Source organism: Silurus aristotelis (genome assembly GCF_946808225.1).
Source record: "Silurus aristotelis genome assembly, chromosome: 5".
In the NCBI taxonomy this organism is placed as follows: Eukaryota; Metazoa; Chordata; class Actinopteri; order Siluriformes; family Siluridae; genus Silurus; species Silurus aristotelis.
Window position 1 is genome coordinate 28,592,534 of NC_139578.1, and position 25,455 is coordinate 28,617,988.

General features: G+C 39.4%; 2 protein-coding genes across 3 annotated transcripts; both read right to left on the reverse strand.

The window, feature by feature from the left end:
* Positions 1-2,358: 2,358 nt before the first annotated feature.
* sharpin (SHANK-associated RH domain interacting protein) lies at positions 2,359-11,635 on the reverse strand. The gene is made up of 8 exons (XM_083542893.1): positions 11,197-11,635; positions 9,491-9,665; positions 8,506-8,592; positions 8,118-8,259; positions 6,676-6,766; positions 6,292-6,583; positions 4,963-5,063; positions 2,359-4,369 (listed from the first exon to the last, which is right to left on the reverse strand). Exons 1-8 carry the CDS (start codon positions 11,467-11,469, stop codon positions 4,241-4,243), a joined length of 1,290 nt encoding a protein of 429 aa, XP_083399019.1. The 5' UTR covers positions 11,470-11,635; the 3' UTR covers positions 2,359-4,240.
* A 3,980-nt stretch (positions 11,636-15,615) lies between these two features.
* On the reverse strand, positions 15,616-24,101 carry gpaa1 (glycosylphosphatidylinositol anchor attachment 1). Of its 2 annotated transcripts, none has more exons than XM_083542754.1 (13): positions 23,903-24,101; positions 23,313-23,417; positions 22,979-23,158; positions 22,751-22,862; positions 22,199-22,346; positions 21,310-21,411; positions 20,399-20,595; positions 18,908-19,104; positions 18,423-18,576; positions 17,842-17,913; positions 17,494-17,690; positions 17,201-17,371; positions 15,616-16,499 (listed from the first exon to the last, which is right to left on the reverse strand). In XM_083542754.1, exons 2-13 carry the CDS (start codon positions 23,384-23,386, stop codon positions 16,256-16,258), a joined length of 1,848 nt encoding a protein of 615 aa, XP_083398880.1. In that variant the 5' UTR covers positions 23,387-23,417; positions 23,903-24,101; the 3' UTR covers positions 15,616-16,255. The 2 variants fall into 2 exon arrangements, with proteins under 2 accessions (XP_083398880.1, XP_083398881.1); XM_083542755.1 differs by having other exon boundaries at positions 23,585-24,046.
* Positions 24,102-25,455: the final 1,354 nt, after the last annotated feature.

The following is a 25,455-nucleotide window of genomic DNA, read 5'->3' on the forward strand; positions in this document are numbered from 1 at the left end:
GGTGCTGGCAGGGGACAGTGTAGCTAGACAGCATCGGATGGTGGTCTGTAGGATGGTTTTGGAGGCAAAGAAGAAGAGGAGGAGAGTGAGGACTGAAAGAAGAATAAGATGGTGGAAACTGAAGGAGTAAGAATGTAGTGTGAGGTTCGGGGAAGAGGTCAGACAGAGGCTCAGTGGAGGTGAAGAGGTACTGGATGATTGGGAAACTACTGCAGAAGTGATGAGGGAGGCAGCTAGAAAAGTACTTGGTGTGACATCTGGAAATAGAAAGGAAGACAAAGAGACGTGGTGGTGGAATGAGGAAGTGCAGGAGAGCATAAGGAGAAAGAGGTTAACAAAACAGAATTGGGAGCGACAGAGTGATGAGAAAAGTAGGCAGGAGTACAAGGAGATGCAGCAGCAGGTAAAGAGGGATGTGGTGAAAGCCAAGGAAAAGGCATATGAGGAGCTGTATGAGAAGTTGGACACTAAGGAAGGAGAAAAGAATTTGTCCAGGCAGAGGGACCGAGCTGGGAAGGATGTTTTGCAAGTAAGAGCAATAAAGGATGGATATGGAAATGTGTTGACTAGTGAGGAGAGTGTGTTGAGAAGATGGAGGGAGTATTTTGAGCAGCTGATCAACGAGGAAAATGAGAGAGAGAGAGAGAGAGAGAGAGAGAGAGAGAGAGAGAGAGAGAGAGAGAGAGAGAGAGAGAGAGAGAGAGAGAGAGAGAGAGAAGGTTGGATGATGTGGAGTTGATAAAGCAGGAAGTGGATAGGATTAGTAAGGAGGAAGTGAGAGCAGCGATTAAGAGGATGAAGAGTGGAAAGTCGGTTGGACCAGATGACATAGGAGATGTTTAGGAGAGATGGCAGTGGAGTTTTTAACCAGATTGTTTAACAAGATTCTGGAAGGTGAGAGGATGCCTGAGGAATGGAGAAGGAGTGTGCTGTACCAATCTTTAAGAATAAGGAACATGTGTAGACCTGCAGTAACTACAGGGGAATTAAGTTGATCAGTCAAACCATGAAGTTATGGAAAAGAGTAGTGGAAACCTAGCTAAGAGAAGAGGTGACCGTCTGTGAGCAACAGTATGGTTTCATGCTGAGAAAGAGCACCACAGATGCCTTATTTGCTTTGAGATTGTTGATGGAGAAGTATAGAGAAGAACAGAAGGAATTGCATTGTGTATTTGTGGATTTAGAGAACGATTTAGATTTAGGTAAGACAGGGTGCCAAGAAAGGAGTTGTGGTATTGTATGAGGAAGTCAGGGGTGTCAGAGAAGTATGTGAGGGTGGTGCAGGACATGTATGAGGACAGTGTGACAGCAGTCAAGTGTGCAGTAGGAACGACAGACTGGTTCAAGGTGAATGTTGGACTGCATCAAGGATCGGCCCTGAGCCCTTTTCTGTTTGCAGTGGTGATAGACAGGTTGACGGACGAGGTCAGACAGGAGTCTCCATGGACTATGATGTTTGCAGATGATATTGTGATTTGTGGTGAGAGTAGTAAGCAGGCTAAGAAGAGCCTGGAGAGGTGGAGGTACGCACTGGAGAGGAAGGGAATGAAAGTCAGTAGGAGTAAGACAGAGTACATGTGCGGAAATGGGAGGAAGGGCAGTGGAGGAGTGCAGGGAGAAGAGGTAGAGAAGGTGGAGGAGTTCAGGTACCTGGGGTCAACAGTGCAAAGTAATGGAGAGTGTGTTAGAGAAGTAAAGAAAAGGGTGCAGGCAGGGTGGAGTGGGTGGAGAAGAGTGACAGGAGTGATTTGTGATAGTAGGGTATCTGCAAGAATGAAAGGGAAAGTTTATAGGACTGTGGTGAGACCTGCGATGTTGTATGGACTAGAGACAGTGGCATTGAGTAAAAGACAGGAGGTGGAGCTGGAGGTAGCAGAGCTGAAGATGTTGAGGTTTTCGTTGGGAGTGACAAGGATGGACAGGATTAGAAACGAGTTTATTAGAGGGACAGCGCATGAAGGACGTTTTGAAAACAAAGCAAGGGAGGCGAGATTGAGATGGTTTGGACATGTGCAGAGGAGGGACACGGGGTATATCGGGAGAAGAATACTGAGGATGGAGCCACCAGAAGGAAGGAAAAGAGGAAGACCAAGGAGGAGGTTTATAGATGTGGTGAGGGAAGACATGCAGGTAGTTGGGTTGAAAGAGGCAGATGTAGAGGACAGGGGTGTATGGAGACGGATGATCCGCTGTGGCGACCCCTAATGAGAGCAGCCGAAAGAAGAAGAAGAAGACATCGCGTCTCAATTCCATCTTGCTCTTCTACTTATTATTATTAGTAGTAATATTTTTTATTATCTATTATTATTATATTTTATTTAGTATATTATCTTACAAAAAAAACGAAAACACCATCCATGTTTTCATCTCATAGTTTTATTGTCCATAAACTGAACACCAAATATAATTTACTCAACAATATTAATAAATCATTTACAATCATGAGCTTGTGTAGCACAAGTAAAATGCTGACACTATATTTTGTCAGATGTGTTTTGGTTTTGTAAGAAACATTTATCTTTTTTTTTTTTCCACACCATTTAAGGCTGGTGAAGAGCATTTTACAGCTGCTACATCAAGCTCCTTATCGTTTCTTTTTCACAACAACAAACTGAAATGAGGGCAGACTGAGTTCCAGTAACTACAAGTATCTGAAAAAATTAATGGAAAAGAAACATTATTAAATAACGTAAAAAAAAAAAAAAAAAAAAAAAAAAAAAAAAAAAAGCACAATCCAAGTCATTAAGAGTTTCATAGGATTTCAGTTTCATTAAAATTCAAATTAGAAACTGCAGAAATCTTGGAAACCTTTTGCTAAATAAGCATTAATGAGCTTTTATAAACCTTTAAGTGTAGTTAGCATTAACTGTGAATTCCAAGGGTTTTCTAAATCCTACTACAATCCTAATTAGTGTGAATCTTTAAATAAAACAAACAAACAAACAAAAGATTTCATTGGCAAAAACTAAATCTGAATATGTATATGACTCCAGTCTGTGGTGAAAATGAGCATGTTTTCAGAAATGATGATCGATATGATTTACAAGTGAAAAAATTACCCCCTTTTTGCCTCTCATTTAAAGTATCCCTGAACATGTCATTTGTGCAATGTACAGCTTTACAAATAATTCAAAACCAAAAAAAAAAAAAAAGCACAAAGATCTCCAAAGGAAAAGGATCATCTCTACATTTGCTTGAATCCTCACAAAAATTAGGAACGCCTCTTTTCCCAGTCAGTAATTTTCCAATTTTTGTGAACAACCCTGCGGTTCAGGTTAAATATTCACAAACAGTAATATTTTCTCATACCCATTTCCCATAAACATTTGCATATCTACAATTTCTCCGGCATATTTTGTAACAGCACTGCTGAATTTTCGATTCTGATCGTCCGGATGCGTATTGATTAATTTCTTTAACTGTAAAGTTGCAGATTTTTAAGGTTAATTTTTAGTATGTTTCTATAAACAGCTTGTGCCTGGACTTGTATGGGATGTTCCACAAAAACGAAAAATCTTATTGTACAGTTAAAAAATGCATTTTGATGACAAAGACAAATTGCTGATGGGGAGGACTTTATACTTTGTGGTGTCCCTTCCGTTCTATTATCTTCAAGAAAGATGGAGAGGTTGGTAAGAGAACGAGTGTTTATAGGTGCTCCAATGTGTATGTGATAGCGTGGGCTCACAATGTTAAAAAAAACTCTAAACGACAAATATATTTTGTTACACAAAGTTCCCAAGAGGAATAAATCACATGGTATTACTTGAAAACGATCAATTTGGTGGCTGTAACAGTAACTCTTCTTCGTCACGTTCACCCTTCCATTAATTATTCTCTCATAACCGCATGCTACATGTGGTTTTATTGCTTACCGAAAGTAAAAGAAAAAATAACGTGCATGAGTTCAGAAATAGTACAAAGAAAAGATGGTTGTCTGTAGAAACACTGCACTTTAATAACAGTAAAGGAGCTGATGTTCGGTTTTGATCTCCAGTGTGAGGTTTTATCCATGAAATTAATATCATCGTCCGACTGATCTCCGCTTTGAACATAACCAATGCTAATTCCTAGAGAAGTCAGGGAGATCCTAGAGTTCAGGGATGCGTCTTCTCACCTTGGATCACTCTGCACATTGAATCCTTTGCCAGGTAGATATCTGTACATGCTTATGTCTTTTCCATGTCCATACTGGCCTCCTTGGGGCTGAAAAAGTTCACAGTGTGGTTCCGGAGAGCTCTTATAAAAGCAGAGCCGCTTCCTCGGACGCGCTAAGCTCGGGCCGGTTGGGTCTCTCTGTACTGCAGATTTCACAGCCAGGCCTTGTCGACTTGTTTATAAACGTACATGAAGGACACGACCAACCCGCCTAGAGCGGAGGAGAAGAAAGGCATTGATTGAATCGGTTTAAACTAGTAGTTTTATCAGAGTATATTGAAAGTTTATTTGCTATTGTGACAGCCACATTCAGTGTTAAATAAATAGAAATCATCCCGAGATAATGTGTAATGTTGTAGAAAGAATGTGAGCAATCGGTAAGATCAGTTAGGACACGATAATTAAAGTAACAAGTGCTTAGGAAGAAAAGAAATCCTCAGAGAGTCTTTACCATGAACATCCAGTGGTCAGTATGAGAGAATTGTACTCAAAGCACCAGATTTTAACTGCTCTAATACAAGATACACACGTGTATGGTGTACTTGTTGCCGGTCATTTACACAATAGTGGCTGTATGTTAAGTTATTTTCAGAGGACAGTAAACCTGTACTGCTGTTCAAACTGCACACTGATACTCTAAGTTTCATTTCTATTGTATTGTTCCTGGAGAAGATATAATAAAATAGTTACTGAAATGTGAGGGGTGTACTCACTTTTGTCTTTTGTGAGATACTGTTTATATATATGTATGTATGTATGTGTGTGTGTGTGTGTGTGTGTGTGTGTGTGCGCGCACGTGTGTACCTGCGGGTTTGTTGGTCTCACCCCAGGTACACCTAGCTGCAGTCTCTCCAGGTTCATGATGTCACTGATGCTGTGCTTTCCAGCTCCACCCCCACCGCTTCCTGTTCATTGGAAATAGGCAACAAAAAAAAAAGCATTGATCCTTTTTATTTCAACCTAGTAAACTCTAAATTCTCCAACTGCCTTGAAAAGCTGTGCTTGTCCCCTTCTTTTACTAGCATAAAAAAAAACAAAAAAACATGTAAAATGTAAATTGCGTGCACGTGTGCGTGTGTGATATTTGTGCTATATAGCAATTATACAGCCCCAGAAAGAGTTTTGTTTGAATGCCATGTAGGGTTTTGACCTCATGGCCTTCTGAACAGCAGCAGAGAATCTAAACCACTGATCCACCGCCGCCACCTCCCCACAAACCGATCAGAGAGAACACACAGTTTTCACTTCATTATTTCACTTCATCTCTACTATCAATTTCCCTACACGTTACCCTGCACTAGGAAAATAACAGAAATGTTTACCACAAAAACTTCAGGAAAGAGTGACCTTTTAAAAAGAACTACTTTATTATTATCATTTTAATGCAGTTGGAAATTTGATCAAACATTTATTAGGATGGCTTTTTTCATGCTTTTACGGTCATAATCAAGTTTGTTGATAGTGGAGTGGTGAAACGTTTTATCTCTCACTCCATATTTTACCTTCTGCTTCTTAATTGTTTTCATCACTAGTTACACCAGACCCTTTAAAACCTTGGTACGGTTCCTAAAATTTGAGCCTGGAGCTCTAAATGGGCATACATTAATCATCATTTTCCTCATTCACACTTGTAGACTTACTTTTTCCCTATCATAAACGGTCCCAACATGGATCCTAAATTCTCAAATCCTGCTCCTTAAATCTCAAATATTATGCAGTGGATATCGTCACTTGGATGGTATTAAATTAATTAATTTACACCACAGAGCTGGTGTTATGATAAAGAAAACTCATCCCAGGGCTATTATTACTATCTGTAAACATACTCAATACTGTATTTATTATCCTGTGTAAACAAAAAGATTGGGTTGCGTTTTTCAGGTTCAAGGTTTCTTCCTCAGGGAGTTTTTGCTTGCTTCTCTGGTTTATTCATTAGAATTCATAAGAATAAATCTATAAGCAGATTTTAGTCAATCTAAAATACAAATAAGTGAACTTTACATTTGGGTTTACCAAAATAGTAATATAGTATATAATAATAGTATATAAATATGCAGTAAATGATTGCCCATGGTACTGACACTTTATGATGCACTATGGATTATGTGTGAAAGCACTTCTTTAAAGCTATACCTGTGTTGGAATGATGGAGTCTTGGTGGCAGTGTGCTGTATCCTCTCCAGTCGTGACTGGCTGGTGCCGGGGTCGGGGGCAGTTTAGGCACGGGTGCGAGGAGGGCGCTCTCCTGGTCCTGCTGGCACTGCAGCCGGCTGAGGCGGGCGTGGCGTGCTGAGAGGAGGTAGAGAAACGCAGTGTCTCCGTCTCGGCAGACGCCGTATGACACCAGGGAGCGCTGTTCGGCGCACAAACACTGACCTATGACCCAGCGCTGCACTCGTGGGTGAAAACCGTATTCTCCAAACATCTGGGACAGAGACAGAAGTTAGAAATAAAAAGACTGAGAGGAATAACTATGTTTTGATGCACGACAGAACTAATACTTTCTCAATTCCTTACCTGCTGCTTAAGAGACGCCACAGTCATGTGGGGGACGACTTTTACCGTGACGCAACAGGACGACGTGGCATCTTCAACTGCAACTGCTAAGCTGCAAAAACACGACACAAAGGCATTTAATTAGTACTTCAAATGTTTTGTGTTTACGAATCCAGGGACATTAGCGTAGAACACGTGTCAAACTCAAGGTGAGATGATTTTTTATAGATCTATTATTATTGTTATTAATGTCCCACCATGATGAAGCGCTGATAAACACAAACTACAGATCCCATAATGCAGCGCTTCAGCTGCCTTACCGAACGCTAGACTACCTGGGACCATTCCAGCGTCAATCAAGTCGAGCTTCTGTTGATGTATTTAACCCTATTGTACAGTTATTGTGAAACAGCGCCTCACAGTGGTGAAGAGAAAAGTGTATCCTGAGTAGATGTTTACTGACACTGCTGGTAAACACGTGTGTTTTATTAGTGGAGTGAATGTGATTGTAATTAAGGAATTGAATCTCAGACGGCACTACAAGACAAAACATCAGGAGAAGCTGAAAAACCTGAATGCAGAGCAGAAGATCCAGAAAGGAGAAGAGTTAAAGAAGAATCTCACATTTCAGCAGACGTTTTTCAAAATTCAAAAACGTTCAGCAAAATCACAAAGTGAAGCTGGTGTGAAAACAGAGGAGAAATCAGAGTCACATCAGCCACTTATTTACTGAGAGAGAGTTTCTGAAGAGCTGCATGATGAAGCTGTGAGACGTCTGGTGTTTGACTGGAGATATTTTTATAGAGAGCAAAATATTTTAAGTTATTTAAAGATTAGGATTATTTTTAGTAAAATGGCATAAGAGCAAAGAAATCGGATTGTTTTGATTTGTTGTTATTTGTCTTTTTACTTAAAAGCTAAATTTTATTTCTTTTTTCAGGATTTCTTTGCAGCATGTTCATATTTCTAACTTGTATAATTTTGACTGTAAATATTTTTATGGAGAGCAAAATATTTCAAGTTATTTAAAGTTTGAAACCGATGGCTTAGAACAAAAACTGTGCATGTAACAAAATGCATGTTAAAACTGCATGACATTTTTGTGTGTGTGTGTGTGTGTGTGTGTGTGTGTGTGTGTGTGTGTGTGTGTGTGTGTGTGTGTGTAACGTTTCATTCGTTTCATTTCATGACATTAAATGGAATGAAAAATTAAAAGGATAAAAACAAAAATCAGAATAGAGAGAGGAAATACAATCTACAATACAATAAAACAGAAGATGTTTGCAGTGAAATGAAATAGGAATTAAAAGTAAAAATTTAAATCCAGTATATTAGATATTACTCTTAGTAATAAGTTTCTTGAAAATATCATCATCTCCATTAAAAATAATGATTGAGCAAAAATAGAATGAATATCCGGTGTAAAAGATGTAAATGTTTTTTTTTTAATAAAATAAACTCACCTGATCTCTTCATCTTCAGATTCCTTTGGAGCCGGTTGGATGGTGAGCGCCATCTGCTGGTGCGCCAGTGATGTGGCGTGCTGCTTTGCTGCTTGTGCATCTCCGGCCTCGATGGCTCTGGCCAGGTCTGCACATAGTTCCTCTACAATAATGCAGTAATCAGAAAAACAACAAGCCAAAACAATTCAAATTACACAATTTAACAAAATTTTTTAACACATTGCTTTTTTTGCTTTTTTTAATATCTACGTTTTTCGATTCAGACTTCATGAGGCGTCTCATACAAACGAAAAAAACCTCATTCACTACAAAAGAATGTCTGTTTATGTGGTGTAAAGCGCAGTGTATCACGATGATAACCACAAAGCGGGTTCCTCATCTCACTCACCCTTTGCTGATAAGGACAATGCTGCGCTCTGCTCGACAGGTTTTAGATGTTCCGTGTCATCAGTGGGATGAGAGGCGATGCCTGCGACTGAGAAACAGACTTGTGAATATGTCTGAAGTGGCAGAAATTGCAGCTTGGCATTTAATGTACAGCATGTGTCAATTGTCTTCCAGCTAACATCGGTGTCAGTTGGCTGTCTGCATATCTCTGTGCACATCTGCACCTGCACGTGTCCACGTGAGTACCTGTGCATCTGCAGGTTTTTCTGCAGCCGTATGTGTCTTTGTGCCTGTCTGCACAGCTGCATGATTCTGTCTGCATCTAACAGTGTATCTGCCTGACTGTGCATCTGCACTTGTTTATGTGTTGGTCTGTCAATCCACGGGATATCCGTGTGTCTTTTTGTCCATCTTGGCATGCACCTGTCCGTTTGCACATGTGCCTGCACAAACAGTATCTGTGTACCTTTTGTCTGAAGGTTTTTGGTCCGTCTGCACCTGCATGTGTATCCGCCTGCATGAATGTCTGCGTTTACATTAATGCCATTTGGCAGATGCTTTTATCCAGAGGGATTTACAAAAACGCTTTGAAGTCCCCATCGATAAATTATTTCTAATACTGGTTCATTAGGACACAGTCAAGTGATATTATTCCACATCTGTCTGTTTGACTTTCCCCCTCCTCGTTCCCCATAACGACAGGGAACAGAAGATGATGATCTTATTGGAGGTACACAAATAAACAGTGCTTTTTTTTTTTTTTTTTTTTTTTTAAAACTGGACTGATATTCTGGTGAGGTAAATTTTCACAGAGATTCGCAGAATTTAGCAGAGAAAAGGAACTGGAGGTGTCAGAATAAAAGATAGCAATCCAGTGAGGTTGTTACAAGCCGTGTTGAAATGGGGCAAAATAAATAAATCAGAAGAGGAGGAAAAAAAAAAAAAAAAGAAACCGCACACTTCTGAAAGTGAACATGACTTCTGACCTCTGTGGGCTTCCCTCAGTGATGATATCATGACGGTGGCCCACTCCTGGGCCTCCTGCTCGCTGCGAAAGGTAAAGGTCAGCGTGTCGTGCGGCGGCTTGATGACGCACAGCTCGTGGCAGCGAGGCGACTTGATCTCGTACCTCACTGCACACAGCTCAAACTCTGCCAGTGACTGAGGGAGAGAGCAGACAGCAGGTTACAGGCTGCATGTAAAACGCACGTTTTTTTTTTTATATCACTCTTAAATCCTGGGGTTTTCTTTTTCACATGTGGATTCCTGGGACCATAACCCTGGATTTATTAGGTTTTATATGAGCTATAAAATCACCTTGTGTTTATAGAAACATATAGAAACAGATTTTCCAACAAAGAGTTACAAGATGTTAATCATATCGTCAATGCAACATGTCATTATGGTAAAATAAGTGCTGCATGTATATAACTGAGCTATGTTTAATTCGTGCAAATGAAGCAAGCAAATAAAATTACTTTATATTGGCTCAGAATCCTGTAGCCTCCATAACCGAATTATATGTAAAATATACAACAAAGAATAAAACCCGCTGTTCATGTTCTCATGCTGCAGTTAGTTAGTAACCTTTATTTAATTAGTACAAGACTCATAAGATCAAATCTTTTACCAGAGTGACCCGGACAAGAAGGCAGCAAAAGACAAATTGCAACTACAAAAATTTTAAAAAAACGACTCTACTCAGTTTTTTTACACGTGCCAATGGTACACTGTAATCGACTGTAATGTAATGTAATGTCACAAGTCCAGAGGTTGCAGTTCAGCCCTAGTATCAAGAGAACAATGATTCATTTTATAATCATGATTAGCAAACACTGGTGTGTCTAAACTCTAATGTCAAATAAGACGTAAAGAAAATAGCAGCGAATAATAATAATAATAAGAAGAAGAAGAATAAATGTTATGTGCTAGGTTTTATCTTCAATGGCAGATTAGAAAAAATGTGTCTACCTAATTTTAAAGTCTCTATACACATACAATGATGTGTATATGGGAGGAACTATTTGCAGGAAGGAACTAAAGTAAGGACAGTGAGGAACTGAATAAGCATCAGATCGATATGATTGGCTCGAGGAATCGTTGAAGTTTACCGTCTGTTACAATTGATTTGTTCAGATCTCAGACTAAATGTCATTAATTGGTATAGCTGTCGAATTAAATCACCTACTGCACATTTGGTCAAAAGATGTGATAATCCATCACTGGACTTTGTTATAAACAACACCTTCGCTTCTGGTAAATTCATTCAATGCAGACACTTTGGGAACTTCCCTTTGAAAAGAGAAAAAGGGGGCGGGGCTGTGCAGCTCTGATTCTGAGGATATATTCAAACCTGAAAAAATGTAAACAAACCCCTTTATTCAATAAATAACTGGATTCACTGGATGGAAAATGATTTTTGTTCACTATATCTTTGGACTTGGAAGATGTTTACAGGTCGAGACAGTCTTGTGTAAATTACAGAGTACACCTTTAATTTAATTTGCTGTAGAAAGTGTGATTATATGTTTTATACATGCTACAGGTTTCACTTGGCAGTTGTGAAGACATTAGTAGGAGTTTGATCTTTAATAACTAATGCAGCTTATTTTATATAAAGTTAAATCCCAATTTAAATGTAAGACACTTCTCTACATGTAAGGTCTCTCTCCTTAAAGGCCAGGAGACTTACCATGATCCTGCCGTTGCTGCCGGAGTCTCTGAGGGTGAGCCGGAAGTCTCCTGGCCGGTTCGGGTCCATGCTGAGCTGCAGGCGGAGAGCCGAGTCATCCTCCACGGTGCCGGAAGAGCGGAGCGGCCGCAGAGCTCGCAGCGTCGCCCACGACACCGACACACGCACCGACATCAAGACCGTGCCGCAGCCGGACCCCGAGCTCGCGTTCGAGCCTTGCTGGAGTGCCGGAGACGGAAAAACCGGAGCCCAAACCCCCGAACTCAGAGCCATGATGAGCTGCTGTGTGTTTGGCGCCCGGGATATAGAATAAGCAAAACGACACTAAATGAAAGATGGAGTTATTGAGGAAGAAACGCGCACCGCGCTGTCTTCATCGCTCCTTCTGACACAGGAGGGAAATAAATCAAAACAGGAACTTGGTCCGTCTCATTTTTAATTCCTCCGGAAACTCTGGCGGCGGAAATATGTAACCGTTCCTCCTCTCATATCCTCGAATGAACGATAGCAGCAGAATGAATTCTCTGTATATATATTTTTTTGAGAAATGTATGGACACACACACACACACACACACACACACACACACACACACACACACACACACACACAATGGTTATTGCTTTTTTCTCAGAATTGCAAAAAAAGGGAAAGAATTGCGAGTTATAAAGTCACAATTGTGAGATATACATGCTTTACAGTCTCGAAAATCATCCAAAAGAACAATACAATGAAGTATTATTGTTCCAAAACACAGCATAGCAACATGAATATAGAGTAACTTTGAAAATGATTGAAGGTACGTAATTGACGTAGTCAAATTAAGTACAATATATTCGTTACTGTACCTAAGTAGGTTTTTTTTTTTTTTTTCGTGTATCTGTACTTTACTCAATTATTTCTGTTTGGGGAGACTTTTACTTTAACTTCACTACATTTTAAAGTCAATATTTTACGTTTTACTCAACTACATTTTGCAAAATCAAGTGTCTTTATCTATGAGCGGATAAAACGTAGCAACACGCAGAAGGTGTATAACATCACGTCAGAAGGGAGCGCTTAATCCAAATGAAAATTATGGATGACAAAAAAAAGGTCTAGACCAGGGGTCACTAACTTTTTTTAAACTGAGAGCTACTTCTTGGGTACTGATTGATGTGAAGGGCTACCAGTTTGATACACACAGTTTTCAGTTTAATCTGAAATAACACATTTGCTCAATTTACCTTTTATCATATGTTATTATTAATAATTAATGATAATTAATCATCTATGTGAAGACACTGATCGTGTTAATGATTTCTCATAATAATTATCAACAATGATTTAACAAGGTAGGAAACAGCTATTTTTTAGAAAAGACCCGCGGGCTACTCATGTGGTCCTGGCGGGCACCATGTTGGTGACCCCTGATCTAAACCATCAGGATCCAAATTCAGAAAAAAACAAAGTAGGAAAGATATAGGGAAGAAACGTGTAAAGGTGTGTATGCAGCTCTATCACTCATCTCGTTATGAGGATAATAAACGCTAATGAATTTAATAAAATTGACTAATAACTGTATAGCATTTAGGTTATGCTTTGTTGCCTGCTATGCTTTTACGCATTTTTAAAGCAACAATATTTATTTTACTTTGCATAACATTATAATTTATAGTATGTAGTTTATTATAATGTGAACACAGCACAAGCGTTGCACAAGCGTGTGCACTCTTAGTGCATGTCCCAAGTCCAGATAAATGGGGAGGGTTGTGTTATGAAGGACATCCAGCGTAAAACGTGCCAAATCAAATATAAGGATCACATATCAGAATTTCATAGCGGATCGGTCGAGGCCCGGGTTACCAACAACTGCCACAGGTATCGTTAGCCAACAGGGTACCCGTGGAAATTGGGCTACTGTTAGCCGAAGGAGGAGAAGAAGAGGAGGAAGACGTCTACAGAGACAGCAGGGAAAGGAAAAGTAAAGAAGAGTGGATGTTTGGGTGGGCACTGAAAATGTTGGTACTATGAGGAAGAGAGGTAGCTGATATGATGGAGAGGAGAAAGGTAGATATGTTGTGTGTTCAGAGACCAAGTGGAAAGGGAGTAAGACTAGGAACATTGGAGGTTGAGGTTTAAACTGTTCTATAATGGTGCGGATGGAAAGAGAAATGGTGTAGGTGTGATTCTGAAGGAAAAGTACAGTGAGTGTAGTGGAGGTTAAGAGAGGAAAGCATAAGGAAAAAGAGGTTTTTGAAACAGGACTGGGATCGGCAGAGAGATGGGAAAAGTAGGCAGGAATGGAGAAGGAGTGTGCTGGTACCGATCTTTAAGAATAAGGGAGATGTGCAGACCTGCAGTTACTACAGGTGACTGATAGGTACTAGTCACACCATGAAGTTACTGGAAAGAGTAGTGAAAGCCAGGCTTAGAGAAGAGGTGACCATCTGTGAGCAACAGTATGGTTTTATGCCGAGGAAGAGCACCACAGACGCAATATTTGCTTTGAGAATGTTGATGGAGAAGTATAGAGAAGGTCAGAAGGAGTTGCATTGTGTGTTTGTGGATTTAGAGAAAGTGTACAACAGGGTGGAGAGAGGAGTTGTGGTATTGTATGAGGAAGTCAGGTGTGTCAGAGAAGTATGTGAGGGTGGTGCAGGACATGTATGAGGACAGTGTGACAGCAGTGAAGTGTGCAGTAGGAACAACAGACTGGTTTAAGGTGGAGGTTGGACTGCATCAAGGATCGGCTCTGAACCCTTTCCTGTTTGCAGTGGTGATGGACAGGTTGACGGACGAGGTCAGACAGGAGTCTCAGTGGACTATGATGTTTGTGGCTGATATTGTGATTTGTGGTGAGAGTAGGAAGCAGGTTGATGGACAGGATTAAAAATGAGTTTATTAGAGGAACAGCGCATGTCGGACATTTTGGAGACAAGGTGAGGGAGGTAAGATTGAGATGGTTTGGACATGTGCAGAGGAGGGTGTATATGGGTAGAAGAGTGCTGAGGATGGAGCCACCAGGAAGGAGGAAAAGAGGAAGGCCAAAGAGGAGGATTATGGATGTGGTGAGGGAAGACATACAGGTAGTTGAGTTGAAAGAGGCAGATGTAGAGGACAGAGGGGTATGGAGACGGATGATCTGCTGTGGCGACCCCTAATGGGAAAAGCCCAAAGAAGAAGAATTAGGGTGATGTCATAAAGGTTTTCTGAGATTCAGGTCTCAGGTTGCGCGATCATCTCGCTCGCGACATAGCGATGGATTCAATTAAAAACGGTGCGAACAAACACTACACCTACGTGCAGCAAATAACAGCAGCAGTAAACAATTACATTTTTAGTCATTGTTGTGGTTTTCAGCAAATGATTATGCATCATCATATCCCTCCATTCTTTTTATAGCATTCGTCTACTACAACAGAAACTTATCTGTTTTCAAACGTGATTTACTGCTGATCTCCCCTATTGATTAGACATTGGGTCATGGTGTGGTTCACCCTGGGGGCGTCATTCAAGCTAAAACCGCCATTGCCGGTTGGTGGTATCATCAAGCAGAGCATTTAAAGAGGAATAAATGATGTAGAAACTCCTGACTCGAACTTGCCACAACACCCGTGGCCTTATCTGTGTGATTCTTTTGAAGTCGTTAAAAAGGTTTTGGGCTCATTACATTTTTTTTTGTTCAATATCAATTAATGTTTGACTCATTAATATCATAGTACTTGCTACTTAAATACATTTAAAGGCAAATACTTTTGCTCAAGTGTAAGTTTAAAGGGACACTTTTACTGAAGTAATATTTCACCTACTTTAATGCTAGTACATGCTTTGTGTACCTTGTCCACCACTGATGGGTGGACACACAAAAAAAAATACAATAGTTAACAAAATATAACAAATATACAAATAAATAAATACTAATACAAAGAAACTGTTGCTCCAGTACATATAGGCAAAACTATTGTACGCATTTAAATAATCAATTCTGCGCATGTTGTAAACTAATTCTGGTTGTGATTTAAAAGTTTTTATGTATTTTTTTTTTTTTTTGCAACAGTTAAATTCCCTGTTTTTAAAGGGTTTAAGAAATCCTGCCATGTATCAGGTTTTTTTATACTACAAAGTTTAAATTACAAAGTTGAACAATTAAGTAAACTAAATCCTTTAGCTTTTAATAAACATGTCTCTATTCCAATACAATTAAATGATTCAGTGGCAATTGAACACTTCTCGATTTTACAAATTACAATGATAAATGTTTAAAAAATTGAAAAAACACAATGACTATAGTGTTTAATGTGAATAAAGAAATCACATTATCAGTAAGTTACTCTGAGTGAAATACTGTGAAATGAATTGCTTAGTAAAGTAGATTTAGTTTTCAAGGAAATGCTGAAGAATCCTTATATAGAGTGTGACTTGTGAAAGAAGCATTCGTTTAGTTTTTAGGCATTTTATTAACAAAAAAAGGACATTTTAAATCAAGTAAGAAAAAAATGTTCCAACAACTTTGAGAATAAATTTGCCACGAAGGAAAACCAATATAGTAAATTTGGTTAGTAGTCCTTTGTTCAGAAAAAGCTCGTCACATTAATTAAAGGAAAGTACCCAATTTATCAGATAGCTTCAGCCAGTAAGACTTAAAATGTTCTCATTCTTGCTCCATTTTAACACAATGTATAGTATAAGCTCAGTGATTCCTGCTAGCTAACCAGAAAAACACTGATGCATACTTTCATTTAAAAAAAAAAAAAAAAAAAAAATCCTATTCATGTTTCCTTCCAGTGTTAAACAAATGGCTTTCCTGTCCAGTGTCCTAAAACAAATATAAACATAAAAAAAAAAAAAAAAAAAAAAAAAAGCTTTTGGGAGAAAATGTCCTCCTCAACGTTTTTTTTTCCTCCTATATCTTTTAAAGTTTTAGTAGCTCCTCCCATATTCTTGACCACTCCCCAATTGACTTTTATTAAGCCCTGACAAGTTTCTCCCAAATTGCCTTTCAGGTGCACCCGAAGGAAGGCTGAATGCTTCCGAGCTGTTTCCCTGACAGGCACATTACAGGATCAGTTCGTTCTTGTTATTTCCAAAACAGGACGTTCCAGAGCAGCAGCCAACATGGATACACAAACAGTGCCAAGAGCGGGTAGATCAGCGAGCCATAGAGGGTGTGGTCCAGGATGCCCTGAGAGATGACGGACAGGAAGAGCACACAACACTCGGGCAACGTAACCGGAGCTTCCTGAAGGTCCTGGAAGAGGAAGATACAGTAGAAGATTGTGCAACCTGGACTAAGCAGCACCATCGCCAAGGCACCCAAAGATCTGAGAGGCAGGAAAAAAACAGTGACAAATGATTAATTACAACAATTTAAAAATTTATAAAATTCTAAGCCGGAAATTATTTTTTTTAAATATATTTTTTATATATATATTTTTTGGTGGCACCATCTATAACTCACATTTGCACTACTGTACATTCCACCCATATTTATACTGTAGATACTGTATCATACATACATTCATCCTTGTACAAAACTATATCATGTCATTTGAGTATTTTATCTTCTGACATGTCTCTCAATGCATAATCTTTACACGGTATATTGTATATTACTACATATACCATATATTATTACCTACTGCACCATCTGTACATTAAACACCCTCATCCATGTATATATGGACCTCATATACTTTTTATCTTACTGTTATTTATTGTAAATAGGCCACTTATGCACTTCTGGTTAGAGGCTAACTGCATTTCATTGGCTCTGTACATGTACCTTGCACAATGACAAAGTTGAATCGAATCGAATCGAATCTAATCTAAATCCATAGAGGGGTGATATACCCCTATAATGTATGAGGAGGAACTCGGGGTATATAACTTGAAATGGGGTGGGGTCCAAAATTTTTTTTACCACCCACGAGTTGCTAAAATTGACTTATTGGCTAAGAGTGTGTGGTAACTCGATGGTTATACGTTGAGCTGAGGTGTTTAGTGTATGTATGTGTTTTCGTACTTGGGCATGTGCGGTGTGACACAGGCAGCAGCAGGCACCAGTGTGACGGCCAGGATGAAGCCAAGGGAGAAGTTGATGAGAGCTGTGCAGCCAAGAAGCACAGCCAGGTAGAGGAGAGCCGCCAGTTTCAGCACACGCCAGCCCTGCTCTGTGGCCTCACCTGAGATCAATCTGACACACACAAACACTATATTTAAAAATCACATTTGATATGCAGTAGCATATTTCAGGCAACTTATTAAAGCTTTGAAATTTGAGAGGATTGTGTGTGTGTGTGTGTGTGTGTATGGTACCTGTGTGTGTTGTGGGGCAGTGCCAAGCCTGCAGTGTAGATGGCGATGGCAGTGAGAACCACGGCCTCGGTCTCAGACACAGGGAAGTGCTCTACTGCAGTTTCCTGAGACAGGATGGGAAGAGTGTACAGAGCCACGCCTGTCAGGTGACTGATCACTATGGGTGTCAGTACAGACAGAACACCTGGATTTGATGGCTGGAGAGAAGGGAAAGTATTGGGGAAAAGTTTGTGGTCATACAATATGTATTAAAGGCATCCTTCCCATTTATATGTAGAATATTCAGACCACAGGGTAAATTCTCCACTAAAATTGAGTGACTTCTGTAAATGAACTCTCCATACTGACCGGTTCTGTTTCACCGACTCCATCCTGGGATACTGGTTCTGGACTTCCAATCTGGACCCAGAGATCCAATGCCTACAGTAAAGTCAAGGATCCTGAAGACATTTTCACTACTTCAACTGCATTCGCTTTAGGATGTGGTTTAGTTTAGTAAAATAAAGACAAACAATTATTAGCTGCTCTTCACACTTTCTCTCACTGGTAGGAAAGCATTATTTACCCTCTTTCCCATAAATGAGCCACAATTGACCAGTGATGAAAGAGTGCATGCCATCCCTTAGATACCTTTGCTCTCCTGGATCACACTATAGAGCTCTCGGTGATATGCTTTTAAAATGTACAAAGGTAATGTAGCATGAAAAGTTGAACACACAATGCACTCCGATGCTCTGCTACACAACACCTGCTGCTACTTGGTGTATTGATGAATACAGATATTGTAAAAGCACAGTGACAACAAAAAAAATATCTGTGTGGAAATATTTTGACATCTTACTAAAACACAGAAATTGTTGAGGTCATACAGTAAGTGCACATGAAGGTGTATTTGACAGTTTTAGAGACTCATGGAGCTGAAAGGATACCCGCAGGAGCAGGATGGCAGCCAGCAGGCCAAAAGCAGGCATGTAATATCCAATGGACACGAAGCGAGACAATGAAGGCATTAGGTAGAAGAAGTAGGACTGGTGAAGTCTCTCCAGTAGATTATTCAGCTTCCTGAACATTCCCTCCAACAGCCTGAAAAGATTACAGCAAAAGACAAAAAAAAAAAATTTTATTCTTTAATTTTTTTGTTTTGTTTTTTACTTCACATTAATATTGAGTTCAAAATTTCCCTTGATCTCCTGAAAGGCCACAGAATGAAATATTTGAAGTGACACTACATCATGCTTCTGATCTCAGATCAGGATTTAACAGTGCAAGTAACCAAAGCTCATGTCGAGAACAATGTGCAATTTTTTGCCACACCACACTGCCCTGAATTTAAGAGCAGACATTTCAAATACAGCGTGGGTTATATTCTGCTGAAAAGATAAACAAGGCTCCCGATGTCTTAAACATGGCAGACCTGCCGAGAGTGGTGGCGTCAGTCTTGTAGTGTCTGAAGCTGTTGATGCCGCGGAGAGTCACAGCCTCGATGTGATAGCGCAGGAAGAGCCCGTGGTCACCCCAGGGCCGACCGCTCGCCTGCTTTAGCACCATCAGCATCATGGTCTGTGCTGAATGCGTGTATCCCTCTGAACTGTCCCAGTCGTTCCTCTGGAGCTGAGACACAATGTGAAGCCATACTGTAAATTCTTCTTCATATAAGAAACACAACAGGAACATGAAGGACTTCACAGTGTACAATTCTGAGATATAATCGCTGAAATTCCTGAACGATTCCACTGTGACCGATGTCCATTTCCTCTCTAACTGTTGCTAGATCATGCACGCATGATTACAGATATGAACATTTTTACTGAGATTAAAAATCTGTTCCTGTCACATTTTAAATAATTTCAAGGCATTGATGTATTTAAAACCATTTATTTGTTTATATTCTAAATATTTTATATCCAATTTCACAACACTATGTAAATGAAAACAGAAATATTATATAATGTTTTATTGCATCATTAACTGTCATCTAAAAAATTTTTAGATATACATTTTTGATATAGCCTTATTAAATTCCTTATGTATATAAATATACACTGATCAGACATAACATTATGACATTATAACATTATCTCCTCATCCAGGCACCTGTTGTGGGTGAGTGGAATATATTTATCAGGAATCAAGTGAACATTTTGTCCTCAAAGTTGATGTTGGAAGCAGGAAAAATGGGCGAGCGTAAGGATTTGAGCGATTTTGACAAATTGTGACGTCTAGACGTCTGGGTCTTGTAGGCTCTTCCCGGTCTGCAGTGGTCAGTATCTATTAAAAGTGCTCCAGTCACAAGCGGCTGAGGCTCATTGATGCACGAAGGGAGCGAAGGCTGTTCCGTGTGGTCCGATCCAACAGACGAGCTCCTGTAGCTCAAATTGCTGAAGATGTTCATGCTGTTAATACTCGACAGGTCAGGACTGTTTTGGCATCAAAAAGGGGGACCAACAATTGAATTCAATTTCAATTGAATTCATTTGTACATGTATAGCTCTTTTAACAATGAACGTTGTCTCAGATTAGCTTTACACAGATAATGTGGTGATAAAAAAGAATAAGATGTTTTTTTTAAGTGTAAGTTTGTCCCTGATTAGCGAGCCGGTGGCGACTGCGGCGAGGAAAAACTCCCCGAGATGGCATAAGGAAGAAACCTTCAGAGGAACCAGACTCGAAAGGAATCCCATCCTTATCTTGGTTGCACCGAATCCCTTTATTGCACAATATTAGGCTGATTGTTGGCCATAAATTGATGCCTGGTCGGTGTATATCAACCACATTTCTCTATAAAAGCTACAATGCTAAGACATAAAATGACAAATGGCTTTTGTAGTATTTAAAAAAAAAAGCTTTTCACGCTCAGCGTGCATCATAATTTAACGGCATCTATACGTCTTGAAGTTTCCCTTACCTTCCCCTGAATGGTGCAGAGGATGCCGAGCTTCTGGCAGAATGCATAGAAGAGGTTGGCCAGGTCCAGGTTGGGCAGCTGTCCATTTAGACCCTCCAGTACCAGGTCCAAACTGGTGATGACATCACTGCTGAGCTCCATCGAGAGAGCAGCCTGGATGGAGCCTGCTCGGCCCTGTAGCGGCGTAAAGTCCATCCCTGATTGATCAACAGCAGAATTGTTTTATTTCGATATATACTATTAATTTTATATTTTTTAATGTAGATGATGTATATTTTTGGGTTGCAACTAATGATTATTTTGATAATCAATTATTTGAATTTTTTCTTTTCTTTTTCAGATTATTCGATTAATCAGATAAAAATTAAAACCTAAAAAAAAAAAAAAGATTTATTGGAAGTTTTGCTTATTATAACTATATAAAAACCCTAATTCAGTGTATTGATGTATCAAAGTGTACTTAAAAAAATGCAAACGCCTATTGACTATGAACAGTTGCATTTGAGAATCTGTCAGTGAACAGTTTATAACCTCAACAATAATGAATGGACGTTCAGTGTCACCCAGACGAGGATGTTTCCTTTTGAGCCTGGTTCCTCTAAAGGTTTCTTCTTCATACTATCTCAGAGTTTTTTCTTTCTACGGTCAGAATAAACATTTATATAGCAAGCAATAGAAGTAAAAACAAAAACAAAACAGAGAAATCTGAATAATCTGAATATAAATACCTCAACACGCTCAATAAAATGTCCACATGGCATTTACAATAATATAACCTCACAGCTCTATTTTCACTTCAGCTCCACTTTACATTCTTTTAAATACTGAAAGCTCTTTGGAGTGTTGGGATGGAAGGCTTTAAAAAAAAAAAAAAAAAAGGAATGAAATTAAGTAAGTAACATGCGACTCACCAGTGATGTTGGTATGATGGTAGCCCTCTAACCAAGCCTGCATGCCGATGAGATCGTGCTCGTTCACCAGGAATATGATGTCTTTGGCCCAGTAAATCTGACCTGAGATTACAACATTTGGAATGTTATACTACACGTCTATTTTTTTGCGTCTGTATTTAAATTTTACGGTTTTAGATCTCTTTTCCCCCTAAATAACTTTGAGAAAATTGCACTAAGGTACGTAATTTATTTGATATGGTGAGCATTCAGCTCATTCGGTGTGTTAATGTACAGTCTTTTTCCATCACTAGTGATAATTTTATCTTTTAGAAGTGTAACCCTAGGTCTTATCTCACTTATCGCTATCAGTTTGTTGGTGTAAATGGTGAGTTTTCCCACACTCTCTGAGGTAAAGTTTGGTGTTCCACAAGGATCTGTCTTAGGCCCACTGCTTTTCTCTTTATATCTGCTGCCTCTGGGCGAAATTATACAATAACAAAGAAAACCGATATAATCGTGCTTGTTCATTCTTTTAATAATCTGCCTGGAAGAAAAGGTTTGTCACATGTGTAATTTCTTCCTTTCCTGGTACTTGCACATCACATCATACGGTCGTTAAATTTTTTCACAAGGCAGCGCATTCATTCAGAACAATGACTAAACTGACAGCAGACTGCCTATCAAGATTTAAAAAACGGACCACGGTATAAATAATAGCCATGTACAATAGGGTGCTGTCACTTTTTCTGTCTATGAATCTTACTGAAGATTAGCCTGAATTCTCTACTTCTATTAAAGCACAAAATAATAAATCTGAATACATCCTCCAAAACTGCACCCCATAAAACCCCTAAGAACATGAAGTGAATCATGAAGTGTGTGTAAATCGAGTTTATAAGCCTCTCACTTCTGAAATACTGTGCGAGACCCAGCAGAAGGCCAACTGCCTGGTTGTTGCTGTTGCCAGGACTGCAGGGGGCGCTGAGCACCAGGGCTTCTGTTCGGGGAGCTCGAGGTGCTCGCAGGATCCCGTACACATTAGTGCCTCGAACCATCTGAGAGCGGGGGAGAAAAGGGGGAGGGATTAATGATTAACTTTATGATTAAAGTAATATTTTTTTCCACTTATAAACAAATGTAATATTTCAATCCTTCAAGCCATTACCCTTGAGGGTCTAAGTTCTTCTTCAGGTTTAGAATTTAACATTATTCTGTGCACACACACACGTACCAAAATAATATATGCATATTTACTAAGCAAATGTCTTATAAAACCATCTAATTTCTTCATACTTATTTTATCTTTGTGATGTTTCTTTTATGGCTTCCGGACAACTGACGTTTGTAACAAAACATCAGACAGAAAAAAACAAACAAACAAACAAACAAAAAACAAAACAAAGCTTCCTAAACCTTTTACGATATTCTGTCATGCTGATAAAGGTTTATACAAACTCACAAATCTCTCCTTGTTCTCATCAGGGAAAGGCAGAGTGCGTGAGAAGCTCTGGGTGAAAACCTCCAGCCCTCTGGCCTGCATCGTCTTCACCAGCCAGTCCACCGGCATTCCCCTTCAGTGACCGAGAGCGAGACATGAACACCAATAAAGACGAAAGGACGTGCAGACATTTTCTCTCGAAATGTCCTCGGTTTTCATTTCCACTTTGGGAAAGTCTCTTCCACTCACCCAACCTTCTTCTTCTGAGCTGCAAACTCCCGCCCTGTAGCCAAGGCTCTTTCTCCTGAGGGGAATCTCTCCTCCACCATGGTGGAACCCATGGCATTCTCAGACATGTACGTCCGCAGAGTGAACGGCTCAAACGCCAGACCCATGAACCAGGCGATGCCCGCCAGGTAGCACACCACACTGGGAAAAAACAACAAAGGCTTTCATTCTCCATCTTTAACCCGATCTAAATGATAGTTTTTAAACACTGAAGCCTGTGTTGATGTTTTTATATGAATCCATCAAAACTTTGAACACCACAAAGGCAAATGTAATGCAGTGAGTGAGTGTTTACCATAGAGGAGTGTTGAGGCGGGTGAGGAGACTGGTCAACGCCTTCCTTCGGTTCGGGTCAGATAACAGACCCATTCTGTTTCTCTGGTACTGGACTCACTGTGACCTGGAACGCCACCATGATATCCAGAAGAAGGGATCAGTGATGTTAGCAAATACAAGCAGGGATGCAACAGTAACACTTTTATATCCATTTTTAGTTATAATATCCGAGTTCTGCGTATCAGCCAACACCCAAATACATCATCTTCACCATACTTCTGTTCATGATACCTGGATGTTACAGTAGGAGGTGGATTTTCTGAACCAAGGAGCAACATGATCGACAGCTGGACCACATTATATCAATACACGCTTTTAGAAGATCTCAGACACAGGAATAAAGGTGTTGATCCTCGTTCCTCCCTTGTGTTGACTGCTAACTGGTTTAGCGCTTTGCTAGCTGCACGAGAGCTGTCACAGCTCAACCGTTGGGTCAGCTGCTACGCTTTTTGTTCCTTTTTTTTACCAAATAAATCCACTGTTTATACCATTTATATATCAAAAACACACACGCACAATGTTAAGGGTTGGGTTTTTCCAAATTCCTACCTTGAAAAAGAAAACTAGATTCCTAAAGAACGCAAAAACGCATTCATTTTTCTCCGGCTTCCCATCGGAAGTGAAATGCCACCGGAACTTCCGGTGATCTATCAAAACTACAAATAATTCCTAAATTGCATTTCCGGAAAATAATGCGATTTGGTCAGCACATTTTGGGGGGCCGCCTTGAAAATCTGTCCCGGCAAACAGAGAGAATCGCAAATGGTTCCTACCACCAACACCCCCTCCTACCGCCCCGTTTACAAATAAATGACGTAATGTTTACTTAAATTATTAAATTACTGTACATTATTACTACATTACAAGAAATATTTCATTCAATTTACTTGTATTTGTGTAGCGATTCTAACAATTGACAGTGTCCCAAAGCAGCTTTAAAGAGATGAAGAAGTGAGATGGTATAAGGAAGAAAGCTTAAAAGGGATAATTTGGGATTGTTAAGGATCCTTATTGTTACATAAAAGTTAAAGACACTCATCAGAAACAGTCCAAGAAACAGTCCAACTACCACTTAAACAACGCTAACATTATTTTCAGTTCTATTAAATTTTGTTTTATTTGTATAGCAATTTTAATCATGGACATTGTCCCAAAGCAGCTTTACAGAATTTAATTACAAACAAAACAAATTGTAGCATCATTAAGCAATTTAATTAAATCCATTAACAAAGCCTGAATTAGTGTACAAGATTCTAAATTATTAGTTTAATGTTAACAGTTTTAAGTAGCTAATCTAACCCATTTTTATTCGTTTTATTAAAACATTTTATTATCAAAATGCTGGATGCATAGCCATTTTAAGATGCCTGGCTAGTATTTGGTCCACGTCTAAATAACCTTTTTATGCTCTTAATCACATGAAATACAGTTAGCAAACTTAAAACATTGTGCACTATTTAACATAGTAATGTCGCTAATGTATCTATAATTAAAAGAAGTGTCTGTGCTTGCATGGATTTAATCATGAGCATGATGATGAGATGCGAGATGTGACCTCATCACTCCAGCTCCTCCAGCACTGCTCAACTGGTACCACCTTCTCTCAGAATGAGAGGTAAGTACACTTCAAGGCTCTTCTCTGTTCTGGCACCGAGGTGGTGGAATGAACTTCCCCTAGATGTCTGTACAGCGGAGTCCCTGACTATCTTCAAGCGACGACTGAAGACTTCTTCCTGAAATACTTAAATTAGCACTTTCCAAGCTTGTAGAATTCAAGAGTTATATTTTTATATTAAGTTTGTAATCTTGCGTACCAGTGTTGATTTATTCATTACTAAAAACTCAAAGCACTTTTGTAAGTCGCTCTGGATAAGGGCGTCTGCTAAATGCCGCAAATGTAAATGTAAATGATGACTTATCTGGTATGAGATTTATGATTGGGAGGTTTTGAGATTTGGGATTGGACGAGCTCAAATCCTAGGTCAGCTAATGTTGCCACTGATTAATTTTACTGTAAACTGTACCTGAAATATACTCATATGTGATTTAAATGGAAATTAAATACTTTGTCAAATACTTTTATTGTCGAATTAAGGAATTTT